Source organism: Hemiscyllium ocellatum, chromosome 29 (genome assembly GCF_020745735.1).
Source record: "Hemiscyllium ocellatum isolate sHemOce1 chromosome 29, sHemOce1.pat.X.cur, whole genome shotgun sequence".
NCBI lineage: Eukaryota > Metazoa > Chordata > Chondrichthyes > Orectolobiformes > Hemiscylliidae > Hemiscyllium > Hemiscyllium ocellatum.
The window spans coordinates 44,830,179-44,844,181 of NC_083429.1; the positions used below are offsets into that span (position 1 = coordinate 44,830,179).

Here is a 14,003-nt window from a genome sequence, read left to right on the forward strand (position 1 = left end):
CTGGAAACCAGAGTCTAGATTTAGAGTGGTGCTGGAAATGCACAGCAGGTCAGGCAGCATCCGAGGAGCAGGAGAATCGACGTTTCGGGCAAAAGCCCGTCTTTGGGAATGGAGGCAAGGAGCCTCCAGGGTGGAGAGATAAATGGGGGGGAAAGCTGGGGGGAAGGTAGCAAAGAGTACAGTAGGTGGATGGAGGTGGGGATGAAGGTGATAGGTCAGAGAAGAGGGTAGAGCAGATTGATGGGAAGGGAGATTGGCAGGTAGGACAGGTCATGAGGATGGTGCTGAGCTGGAAGTTTTGAACTGGGATAAGGTGAGGGGAGGGGAGATGAGGAAACTGATGAATGACTCGACAGGCAGTTTGTTTCTTACGATGAATGTGGGCTAAATATTGACCAGGGAATGAGGAATGTCTTCCCTGGTCGGCTTTGTGGGATCATTTGCACCAACCTGTGTAGGTAGCTTGATGTCTCCTCCAAAGAACACCGGTGACTCAGTGGTTAGCACTGCTGCCTCACAGTGCCAGGGACACTGGTTCGATTCCGGCCTCAGGTGACTGTCTATGTGGAGTTTGTATGTTCTCTGTGTGTCTGTGTGGGTTTCCTCCAGGTGCTCCAGGCTTTTATCCAAAGTCCAAAGATGTGCAGGTTAGGTGGATTTGCCAAACTAAATTGCCGATAGTGTGCAGGGTCAGCAGATTAGCCATGGGTAATGTGGGGTTACAGGGATAGCGTCGGGGGTGAAATGCATTTTGGGGGGAGGGCCGGTGTGAATTGATGGGCCAAATGGCCTGCTTCCACACTGTAGGGATTCTAAGATTCTATGGCAGCATCTCTAACAGTGCATTATTCCTATTAACTTTTGAAAAAGGAACAGAATAGGTTGTGTACTCCAAGAGCCTTCTCTGCCATTCAGTAAGGTCATGGCTAATCTCCGTTTTGAATCCCACATTCCCACCTACCCCCATAACATTTGATTCCTCCTGCCTAACACAAATTTACGTATCTGTGCCTTAAAAATATTCAGTTTGCCCTGTTCTGAGGCAGAGTTTAAAAGTCAAACAAAAAGTCTCCTCAAACAAAGGTTTGAGGGTGCTGGAAATCGGAAGCAAACACGGGGAATGCTGGAGGAACTCAGCAGGTCTGGCATCATCAGTAGAGACAGATACAGTTAATGTTTCAAGCCTTGATTTCTCAAGAAGAGTCACAATGGACTTGAGACATTAAGTCTGACACGATCTTCAGTTTTGGAAATGGAATGGTACTTCCTAGTTCTGTACTGACCCACAAGAGGAAACATCCTTCCCACATCCACTTTTGTGAAGCTCAGTCCCTCTGTCCTTGACTGTTGTACTCAAGCACTGGAGTAGGACTTGAACTCTAATCCTTATAGCTTGGAAGCAAGAGTGTCACCCAGTGGAAAGTTGCCAGCAACTTAGTAATATCTCACCTAGATGCTCACCTAAGAGTGATGTGTGCCGGGATCTCTGAGGTACTGATGTTTGCTTGCACATGCAATTATCCTTCTAGCTAGTGGAGGTCACGTGTTTGGAAGGTTCAGTCAAAACAACTTTGGCGTGGAGCAGGGTTTCCCAAAGTTGGCATACTGAGCTCTGAGGCAGCAGTGTCTACCTCAGAGCCCTGCCCCAAATCTCAGCAACTGAGTGGCTTCTTTAAATCTTCTCAGCCATTTTTTAATAATGGATGTAGCCACAAATGGCTGATTTTTTTGGTTTGTTTTTTGAAGCCTATTGGTGCATTTTGCAAAACCCTCTGGAAAGGTGGGCTCTTTTTTGCTTAAAATCTCTGGGGATTATACCATTCCATTTCCAATCGCAGCCTCCACTTTCACAGGTCTCTTAACCCTCCAGATGTCATCCATCCCACTGTCTGGTTGGGTTAAGGTAATTTAGGCACTAAAATAGCATTAGAATTGGGAGACGTTTGGGAAACACGGGGGGAGGGTGTTGACAAAGGGTTGGTCTTAGCTCAGGAGAGTTGTATGTGCGCCACCAGCCATCTGATCTCTAAGCCGCGTGTCTGAGACTTTTCTGTACCTTTCGGAGAGTCGAAACACGCCATGAGTACACGTGAAATTTGTTGCAAGTGTCACAAGAGAGCAACCAGGAACTAAGACTCCATGGCTGAGAGGATTGGTCTGATGGTAGTGGCCAAATAACCAACTGAGGTGAAATCTGCCTCATTCACTTTCACTTCTCTGCATTCAAAAGAGAATGTAAAAATCCCCTCCTTTTTTAGGGACTGTCTGTTCTATAAGACATAGGAGCAAAAATTAGGCCATTCAGCCCATTGAGTTTGCTCAATCATGGCTGATAAGTTTCTCAACCCCATTCTCCCTATAACCCCTGATCCCCGATACTCAACACCCTATCTATCTCAGTCTTGTATGCACTCAATGACCTGGCCTCCACAGCCTTCTGTGGAGATTCATCACTCTTCCGTTCTAAAAGGTCTTCCCTTTACTCTAAGGGTATGCCCTTGGATCCTTCTCTCTCCTATCAATGGAAAATCTTCCCAACATCTTCTCTGTACAGTATTCTGTACGTTTCAGTTCGATTCCCCCTGAACCTTTCAAACTCCATCGAGTGTAGACCCAGAGTCCTCAAATGTTACTCATGTTCATTTCCATCCTTAAACCACAAACGCCATTTGTTTTGGGGATAGCTGGTCTACCACTTGCTTCCTGTTGGTTTCGAGAGAGCTACCCGGCTGCTGAGATAAAGTATTCCTGCGCCCTGTGTGATTTCACTTTGTCCCCTGCCTTACTGGAAAATGCCCTCTTCCTCACAGTCTTATGAGCTTGGGAACTTGCCAGGCAGGAATTGAGTGGGCAGGCAGGCATTCTGCCAGCATGTCGTGTGGGTTAGTGTTTCAACACTAGTGGGGAGCCTGTCATTTTATCATTGCTTATTTTCTCTCCATTGTTGCATTACATCTCCCCCTGGAATATTTTTTTTCAATATGACAAGTAGCAGATCTGCTGACAGCTGCCGAGAGGTACCTGTGAACAACCTTCCATTAGCATTTCATATCAAAATTATTTTTCTCTTTCTGCGGGGGAGCTGCCTGCAGCTCCCTCTTTCTTGGTTTCGCTCTCGCCTGCAACTCAAAAGGTCGTGGGCTCCAGCCCCCACCCAGAGAACTCCACATTCAAGCTGGAGCTCCTATTGAAGTCCTGTGGGAGTGCTGCACTGTCTGAGGCTCTGTACTTCAGATCAGGTGTGAAATCAAGAGTCTGCCTCTGCCCTGTCATGTGGATGTAAAAGGGCGACCTCATACCACGGAATCATCAATGTAGAATCTCCTCAGTGTGGTGGCAGGCCATTTGGCCCATCGCGTCAACACCTGTTGGAAACTGGACAGAGGAGTTCCCTCCTGTCTCCTGTTGGGGGAAGGTGCTGGCATTGTGGTGCTATTGCTGAATAATCCAGAAGTCCAGGCTAATGACCTGGGGCACACAGAATCCCTACAATGTGGAAACAGGCCTATGGCCCAAAATGTTCACACTGACCCTCCGAAGAGTAACCCATTCCCCATTATTCCACATTTACCCCTGACTAATGCACTAACCCACACATCCCTGAACACTATGGAACAACTTAGCATAGCCAATTCACCGAACCTGCACATCTTAGTATTATGGGAGGAAACACATGTAGACATGGGAGAATGTGCAACTCCACACAGAGAGGCCGGGATCAAATCCGGGTCCCTGACACTGAGAGGCAGCAGTGCTAATCACTGAGCCACTGTGCTACACAGATTCCGGTCCCATCATGGAAGCGGGTGAAGTTTAAATTCACCTCACAAATCTGGAGTATAACATTAAAATCTATAAATGTAAATCGATGGGTGTTGGAACTCATCTGGTCCACTACTGTCTTTTAGAGAAGGAAGTCTGCTATCCTTTTGTTGTCTGGCCTACACGTGATTTCAAACCCACAGTAATGTGGTCGATGCACAGCTACCCTTAGAAAGGATTTACCAGGATTGGAGGGTTCAAGATTTAAAAACAGACAGACTTCATTCATTGGAGGGTAGCAGGTTGAGGGGTGACTGTATTGAGGTATATCAAATCATGAGGGGCATAGATAAGGTAAATGACCAGGGCCTTTTCCCTAAGTGGAGGGAGCTCAAAACTAGGGGGCATATTTTTAAGATGAGAGGAGAAAGATTTAAAAAGGACATGAGGGGCAACGTTTTTTTACACAGAGGGTGGTTCATGTGTGGAATGAACTCCCAGAGAAAGTGGTGAATGCAGATGCAGTTACAATGTTTAAAATACATCTGGATAAGTTCATGAATAGGAAAGGTTTGGAGGGTTATGGGTTGAAGTGTGTGGTACTGGAAAAGCTCAGTAGGTCAGGCAGCATCTGAGAAGCAGGAGAGTAGACGTTTCGGCCATAAGCCCTTCATCAGGAATGAATCCCTGAGCAAGAGTTTATGCCTGAAACATCAGTTCTCCTGCTCCTTGGATGCTGCCTGACCTGCTGTGCTTTTAGACTCTGATCTCCAGCATCTGCAGTCCTCACTTTCTCCTTTGGAGGGATATGGGCCAAGCGCAGGAAGGTGGGACTAGTTTAGCTTGGTATTATGGCTGGCGTGCACTGCTTGGACTGAAGGGTCTGTTTCTGTGCTGTATGACTCTCTGACTCTGACATTGTCTGCAATACCCATATCCCATGGAAGAATTAAAAAAAATAAAACATCCCTTTCCAGCAACAAAATTGTCTGTCTGTTATGATGCTGCTCTTTGTGGGATCTTTGTGCAGTATTTGGTTGGTGGACTTCTTGTGTCACAACAGTGACAACACTTCCAAATTCTTCATTAGCTGGAAAGAGCTTTGGGATAGCCCTTCAGAGATAGGATACTTCGGAGATCCATGTTTTCTCCAGTGAAGATGATTTGATTGACTACTCTGATGGCTCACAATCTGATGTCCTCTTGTCACTGTGCAATACATTTGAAGATGTTTCCCAGTGACCTACCACTGGCCAGAGAGTACCCAGGGACAGGGAAGAGAAAACCTGCCTTGGATTGTATTGCCTTGATCACGTGTAGTTATAGGTGAAGAAGACTAATCATTCCACGCTTAACTCCTCCATCACACGCTCCTCATTTGTAGCCGGTAATTGTTCCTTAAATGGTCCCAGTGCTTTTGCCTCTCCACAGTTCTATTCCATATGTTGATCCCTCCTTTCAGTGAAGAATAGTTTCCTTTTTTGTCCTAAATGATCTGTTTACTAGTTCAATCCTATCCCCTTGACCTCCTCTCTCAATATAATTTAAAATTGACAAGCTGGATTTACATTTCCCTTAAACTTAGGTTTCTGTAAGATCTCGGATCTCTCCTTCAGGCTGAAACGCCTTGATTTCTTCATTTTCTTTATCCGCTTGTAACTCATTTTGAGATGAGGGTTTAGTTTGCTTTGGACTTCCTCCAGGTCACAGCAGCAGCTATTGCAGGAGGTGGGTCTGTGTGGGTGTTAGCTGAGGGGACACCCGTCTTTCAGCTGTGGCTGAATGGTTCCACATGGTGAGCTGCTGTAGACAGCTGCTGCCCTGAATCCCAATGGAGGGAGACAGTGGGGTCAGGAGAGGAGAGGGAAGCAACATGGCCCGTTTGAGGATTCTGTATTGTACCATTCAAAGTATATAACAACGTGATAAAGGCTTCCTGAAGATCTACACAGTGATTGTGAAGTGCTTGGAGAGTGTTTGTTTGTATTTTTTTCACTTTATTTTTTCAGGGGATGTGAGCATCACTAGCAGTGCCAACACTTGCTGCCCATCCCCAAGTGAATTGACTGGCTCTGCTGGTTTCGAGCCCAAAGGAAGATTTGCAAATGAAATATTGACTCGACCAGAATTGCATACAGTCAGTTCCACCACAACCCACGTCCAACACGTGCAACCCCGTGCTGTAAGAAAGTTGTGTAATAGCAGTAACGTTTAAACTAATGAGCCTGGAAATGCATTATTATCACTATGGAGGATTATCTGACATTCGATTATCTGAATATCAGATTATTTGGCAAGATCGCAAGGTCCTGATGCTTGGCTAAGCAATGTTATTCGGCACTTGTTTAACCAAATGAAATACTCCCCGTCCATGCCCTTCAGATAATCGAGATTCCTCTGTATACATTTTAAACATTCATGCTTTAGAAACTGTGTCCCTAGTTTGTCAATTGTGTTATAGAAAATTCATGTGAACGAAACGTGTGTTATAGCAGAGCAACCTGTACCTCCAATTAGAATTCCAGTAATACAGTTATTTCCAAGTATTGTTAGTTCTTACCTATGGTTAAGAGTCAACCACATTGCTATGGGTTTGGAGTCATGTGTAGGCCAGACTAGGTAAGGACGGTAGATCACCTTCCAAAAAGAGTTTTGTGAGCCAGGTGGGTTTTAACAGAAATCAACAATATTTTCATGATCACCATCACTGAGACTAGTCTTCAATTCCCAGATTTATTCATTGAAATTACATTTCCCCAGCTACTGTGGTGGGATTTGACTGGGCAAAGGATTATTGTGGTCCTCTGGTGTTACCACCACGCACTCGTCTCCCACTATATATTGCTGTATAAGTGCCCAGTTTGAAAATGGGGCTGTCGGACAAAGAGTGAAAAGTGGAGAACAATTGCTTTAGTTTGACTTTAACTTGGATTGACTTAGATTGAGCTGTGTTTTTCTCCTGTTTCTGTAGAAACTGCAAAGATGAATCTGTGGATTTAACTGTGATCCAGACCATGGAAATCTTGTGGACACTCTACGGGGAAATGAAAAAGAAGTGTGTAAGTTGGAACTTCCTATCTTGGTTACAGTTATGACTCCATGCGGGTAACTGATCTATGTGCATCTGAATTGTGTCCCCCTGTCAACAGGGTAGGTTTGCAGTAGCCATCCTATTTAATTGTAGGGATCTACAGGGATTGCTTGGTCTAGTGTGGGAGAGGAAAACTTAACTGGTAGTCTAAGGAGAAGTTGTTGGTGTTGTCTTAAACGAGATGCAGTTTATTGCATATTAGTAACCAGTTACAGATTACGTTGATATGGTTGTAGGCTTGTGAGCAAACCTGCATCCAGAACCTCAACCTGAGCTATGAATCTTCTCAAACACTCGTTGCATTGACATGATTGCCATTGTTACAGAGACTATGAAGACCCTGTGGGTGTTAGGTCTTACTCCTCCAAAATCCTTCTGCCCCCAAGTCCAAATGATATCATCTTAAGATGCTCTGGGGACTCCTCAGTATTAGCTATTTCAGATGCATGTGCCTTGAGACCATATCTGCCACCAATCTTTCCACTCCCCATTGTTAACATTGTGCATTTGTGTGTACAACCACTTGTACATCTCTTGGTTGGAGACTGTTGAAAGGGTTGTTTTTCGGGCCTTTGACCAGTGGAGTGCCACAAGGATTGGTGCTGGGTCCACTGCTTTTCATCATTTATATAAATGATTTGGATGTGAGCATAAGAGGTAGAGTTAGTAAGATTGCAGATGAAACCAAAATTGGAGGTGTAGTGGACGGCGAAGAAGATTACCTCAGATTACAATGGGATCTTGATCAGATGGGCCAAATGGCTGAGAAGTGGCAGATGGAGTTTAATTTAGATAAATGTGAGGTGCTGCATTTTGGGAAAGCTTTTATCTTAGCCTGCTTGACACACCCTCCTCATTCCTGAAGAAGGGTTTATGCCCAAAATGTTGATTCTCCTGCTCTTTGGATGCCGCCTGACCTGCTGTGCTTTTCCAGCAACACATGTTTCAGCTTATACACTTAATGATAGGGTCTGTCTCCGTGCTGTACATCTCCATGATTCTATGACTCTATTTGTTTCCTGACACTGAGGTGTGTAAGTGCCTTGCATTGTTCAGTTGAGCACTGGTGGATGAACGATCTGCAATGAGATGGGGTTCCTGTGGATCCTTCATGTGACCCCTTCGGCCGAACAGTGCAAATAATGGACGATCTTTGCAGCTCCTTGGATGATTGAACCTTTCCTCTTAAGATGCCTTAAATAACTTTGGAGTGGGGAAATTCCTTAGTAATTTGAGTTTTCTATGGGTCCACAATCATATCATCATGTTGACAATGTGTCTCAAGAAATTAGTAGATTTGTTGGAGAATTTACACACGTCATTAACGTTGAGCCCTTCTTCTTGTAAGTGCTTAAAGGCACCACGCATCCTCCAATCATCACCTCAACAATTTTCCAATGTATCAATATCCGTGTGGCATGTGATTCCTTGAAGACCTTGTAAAAGTTTGGGACAGTTGAGAAATGTTTTGAGCTGAGGCGATCCCAAATGGTAGTCTGAAGAAAAATCTCTGAGTTGGCGGCCATGAATATGGCTACAGGATAGAGGGATCGGTGAGTTCTCGTGCATGAATCACAAAAAGTTAGCACCAAGTTCAGCGGGTAATAGGGAAGGCTAATGGAATATTGGCCTTTATTTCAAAGAGAACGGAATATAAAAGTAGGTAGAGTGTGCTAAAACTATACAAGGCACCAGTCAGACTACAGTTGGAATACTGTGAACAGTCAGGGCCCTTTTCTTAGGAGGGATATTCTGGCATTGGAGACAGTCTAGACAAAAAACAAAGAAACCAAGAATAAAGAAAATTTACAGCCCAGGAACAGGCCCTTCTACCTCCAAGCCTGAGCCGATCCAAGTCCACTATCTAACTCCAATTCCTAAGGATCTGTGTCCCTCTGCTCCCTATCTACTCAAGTATCTGTCCAGACGCACCTTAAATGAATCTACTGTGCCTGCCTCTGCTAGCTCTGCTGGCAACGTGTTCCAGGCACCTACCACCGTCTGTGTAAAGTACTTTCCTCATGTATCCTCCTTAAACGTTTCACCTCTCACTTTTGAACAAGGTTCCCTAGGTTGATGCCAGGTTTGAAGGTACTGTTTTATGAGGAGAGGATGGTGGGTTGGCTCTGTACTCATTGGAATATAGATGAATGAGGGGCGACCTTATTAAAGTGTACAAGATTCTTTGGTTGCTTAACAGGTTAGGTACAGAGAGATTTTTTGACATTGTGGGAGAGTCTAGGACCAGAGGGCACAATCTCAGAATGAAAGGTTGCATGTTTTAAACCGAGATGAGGAGGAATCACTTCTCTCAGAGGGTAATGAATGTGTAGAATTCTTTACTGCAGAGTGCTGTAGAGGCTGTCGTATTAATTATATTCAAGGCTGAAATAGACAAAGCTTTAATCAGTAAGGTAATTGAGGGCTGTGAAAGGCAGCGAGATCCAATCAGCTGTGATCTCATTGAATGGCAGAGCAGACCCAATGGGCTGAATGGCCTACCTTTGTGTCTTCTGCGAAACAATTTTGATTGTTTGTCAAATGGCACTTTCTAGAGTCCACTGTTTTCATCAGGTATTGGGAAAACACCAGCCTTGGATAATTTAGCTAACTTCTTGTTGACCATAGACAAAGCCGATTTCTCTTCCAACCATATTGTTGAGCTGCCTAAGGTCAACAGAATTTGGATTGACCCATTAAGTTTGAGTACAGTAACCATGCCCAAGTATCACTTGGTTGGTTTCATCACCCAGGAAAGGATGCTCTTCCTAGTCATCATTGCAAGTTGTTTCTCAACTTGTTTCATTAAAGATGTATAATCTTCTTGGGTGTACAGAGACATAATGGTTTCGCATTTTTCTTCAGTGTCATGCTGTATCCTCTGTTGAGCTTCTGTACCCCAATACAAAATTTAGGGTATTCTGTTCAAAGAAGATCTTTAGCTTTTGCTGTTTAATTTATTGGACATTTAGAAGGTTCATGGAAACATGCATTCCTATTCAAGTGAGAATTCTTGTCATTGAAGTACATATGTTTTCTGCAATTTAGCATTCCTTTATATTAGTTTTGTAGCTTGCCTTTAACTGTAGACAGTGTTCTTTCAACTGTGGTTTACTATCTGATAATATTTACTTTGTATCTAACTTGACATTTTGAGACAACCGTTGAAATAATCAACTTCTTGCCAAAGAGCAAGGTCTGGTCCATCTATTTTCTTGAAGAGTATTTTGTTTTGTTCTTTTATTGTAGTCTGTTCTACCTTTTATTAACCTCTTTGTGTGGATAGTTTTTGACTTCTTGCTTCTTTGTGAAATAATCAACTTCTTGCCAAAGAGCAAGGTCTGGTCCATCTATTTTCTTGAAGAGTATTTTGTTTTGTTCTTTTATTGTAGTCTGTTCTACCTTTTATTAACCTCTTTGTGTGGATAGTTTTTGACTTCTTGCTTCTTTGTGACTGTGTCCTGTTGGCACATTTTCTGAAAGTGACCTATTATATGATGGATTAGGCAGTCACTTTTAATAGATGGGCACTGTCTGTGTCTGTGAGGCTATTGCTCCATAGCGCTGACAAGGAGTAGTGTGATAGAGGAAAACTACTTACTGGTCTAATTAGAAGAGGCTCTTGTATTGAACAAGAAACAAATTGTTGTATGTTAGCAACTAATCACAGTTTACATTAATGTGACAGACGTTGTTACAGAGACCATGGGCCAACCTAGATGTTGGATTCTATTCCTTCAAAACCCTAAACTGTCCATCATAGTGGGTGAGATTGAGTAACTCCTCAACATAAACCCTTTCCTTTCCTTACACTCTTGGACAGCAATAACCATCCTGGAGCTAATTAACGATCTCGCATTAGTGTTCTTGCAGGAGGGTCTACTTTTTGTCATTTACATAAATGACTTGGATGTGAGCATAAGAGGTACAGTTAGTAAGTTTGCAGATGACACCAAAATTGGAGGTGTAGTGGACAGCGAAGAGGGTTACCTCTGATTACAACAGGATCTTGACCAGATGGGCTAATGGGCTGAGAAGTGACAGATGGAGTTCAATTCAGATAAATGCGAGGTGCTGCATTTTGAGAAAGCAAATCTTAGCAGGATTTGTACACTTAATGGTAAGGTCCGAAGGAGTGTTTCTGAACAAAGAGACCTTGAAGTGCAGGTTCATATCTCCTTGAAAGTGGAGTCACAGGTAGATAGGATAGTGAAGGAGGTGTTTGGTATGCTGTCCTTTATTGGTCAGAGTATTGAATACAGGAGTTGGGAGGTCATGTTGCGGCTGTACAGGATATTGGTTAGGCCACTGTTGGAATATTGCGTGCAATTCTGGTCTCCTTCCTATTGGAAAGATGTTGTGAAACTTGAAAGGGTTCAGAAAAGATTTACAAGGATGTTGCCAGGGTTGGAGGAATTGAGCTATAGGGAGAGGGTGTACAGGCTGGGGCTGTTTTCCCTGGAGCGTGGAGGCTGAGGGGTGACCTTATAGAGGTTTACAAAATTATGAGGGGCATGGATAGGGTAAATGGGTATATGAATAGGAAGGGTTTGGAGGGATATAGGCTGGGTGCTGGCAGGTGGGACTAGATTGGGTTGGGATATCTGGTTGGCATGGACGGGTTGGACCGAAGGGTCTGTTTCCATGCTGTACATCTCTATGACTCTTAAGTGGTTGCTGTTGAACTACGAAATGTTAGAATGGATCCCAGGATGAGCAGAAGAGCAAAGTTGTATACCTTGTCTGATTTAATTCCTCCCTCGTCTGAACCTCTGTATATGTGTGTTATGTTTCCAAAGTCATTGTCGAGTTTTGGGAAATTAATACTGGTAAGCTTTTTTTAAAAAAAAAATCCTTTCATGTGAGATTCCTGAATTTATTGCACAACCATAATTGCTTCTTGTGAAGATGATGGAGAACTGTTTTCTTGAACCCTTGCTGTCTATGTTGTGGTAGATAACAACACCTTTTAGGAATGACCAGGCAATGTAGAGAATTCCTCATGATGATAAGCCTTTATTTGAAAGCAAAAGCTGTGGCCACCAGAGCAGACAACCCTGAAAGGCCATAAACAGAGAACGTACTCTAATGTTTATGCGCTATCCCTGTCACATTAGCATAACCAATTGCACTAAGCCTACATTATATCCCCTTAACCAATCAGACTCTGCCACAATTGTCTTCTGGATTGCTGCAGACCCTCACTTTGTGCCATGGTCATCTTTCTTCAACTTGTGTCACCTGACAGGCTGTAGTCACACAAGGGTGGCTTGTGCACGCAATCCAGACCTTACACTTAGGCAACATTCCAACATGTATTACTTTGTAGTTATATATTCATATTTACCATATCTGCATGGTGAAGGCACAGCCCTTTTGGGAAAGGACTTCCAGACTTTTGACCCAGCATCCGTGAAGGAATGGCAGTATGGTTCTAAGTCCAGGATGGTGAGTGACTTGGAGGACAACTTTCAGGTTTTTTTTGTTGTTCCCATGAATGGGTGATAGATATTGTGGGTATTTGACATGCAGTTGAAGGAACCTTGGTGAGTTGCTACAGTGCACCTTGTAGGTGGTACACACTGGTGCTCCCCTCTCTAAAGGCATGAATGATTAAGGTGGTGGTGTGAGTGCAATCAAGCATCCTGCTTTGGACCGGATGGTGTTGACCTTTTGATGATGGACTGTCTCTGGGGACTCAGGAGTGAGTTGCTCACTGAAGAATTCCTAATTTCCGACCTGTTCCTGTAACCACAATAATATGGCTGGCTCAATTCATTTTCTTATACATAGTCACCCCCAGGATGTGTTGCTTGTGGAGGATTCACTATGAGTAATGCCATCACTGGTAATGCAAGACCAGTAGATAAGGTAGTTAAAAAGACATATAGGATACTTGCTTTTATTAGTCAAGACATTGAATACAAGAGCAAAGAAGCTATAATGGAGTTGTATATAATGGTCATTAGGCCACAGCTGGAATACCGTCTGCAGTTCTGGCCTGTAGGAAGGATGCATGAGCGAGGGTGCAGGGGAGATGCTGCAGCCCATGCAACATCCTGGTGCAACTCCACTCTGGAGAGAGATTAGTAGACTGGCGTCATTTTGCTGAGAGCAGAGCAAGGTGAGGTGGAATCTGATTGACGTGTGCATAGATCTGAGGGACACAGACAGGGTAGATAGGGAGAAGCCTTTCCCCTTGGAGGGGTCAGTATTTAGGGAAGGACCAGGAGGTTTAGAAGAAAACTGGAGAAAGATGTTTTGACCCGGAGGGTGGTGGGTATATGAAGCTCACTGCTTAGAAGGGTGGTAGAGGTGGGACCCTTTAAGACATTGCCCAAGTATTTAGATGTACAATTGAAACACAATAGCATACAGACCAAAGGCTAAGTGCTGGAATGTGGGATTAGAATCAATGCATGCTTGATATCCAGTGTGAATGCAATGGGCTGAAGGGTCTCTTCCTGTACTGTGACAACTCTATTGCTGTATTTTTACTTGCAATCTTCTCATTGATAAAAGCCATTCAACCTGCAGAACCCATCACCTCCATGTGTAATCTTGTATTTACGCTACATTATTGTGAAATTTATAGACTACGAACATATGAAACTGTATCCTGGGGTGATTGAGATTATCTTCTAATTGAGGGGCTTTGTCAGCGGAGAATCATTTTGTTGGGCTGGGAGGTGTGGGACCCGTAAAGGAAAACATAGCATATTCTATATGCAGATGACTGCAGTCAGAAGTCTTTGTCTTATTTTCTTTCTCCATTTGATTTCAGAATCATTGTGGTTTCGTTGCTGCCCTCCTGAAGACCTTTGAGCAAGTGAAGGTGAGAAATCAGGAAAGGAGCCGATTTAAAGCTATCCGTTCAGCTGGCTGGAGTCACACAGGTCTGTGCGATGTGCCCGACTCTGGGCATCTGCGGTAACTCAGGATGGAGAAAGCTGCCGTTCCAGAGCAGATGGCTTTCCCAAGAGATTATTGAGCGGTCACCCAGAGCATTTATTAGTGCGCAGAACTATTGGTTTGTCCTTTGACAGCATCCAGGAGAAAAGAGGAAAGTTGAAACTGTAGGTGGTTTCAGATGCTGCCATTACTGTGGTAAACACCAAGAGGATGAATCCAGCCTTTGGAGGAAACCCGT

The 14,003-nt window shown here is 43.9% G+C and overlaps 1 protein-coding gene across 1 annotated transcript in view; it reads left to right on the forward strand.

Annotated features, from left to right (window-relative positions):
* Positions 1-14,003, forward strand: part of LOC132829533 (E3 ubiquitin-protein ligase DZIP3-like) — a 118,192-nt gene that overhangs the window by 16,759 nt on the left and 87,430 nt on the right. The window contains exons 4-5 of the mRNA XM_060846758.1: positions 6,734-6,821; positions 13,638-13,688. Of these exons, the coding sequence (XP_060702741.1) occupies positions 6,734-6,821; positions 13,638-13,688 (139 nt within the window). The remainder of the gene's footprint in view (positions 1-6,733; positions 6,822-13,637; positions 13,689-14,003) is intronic.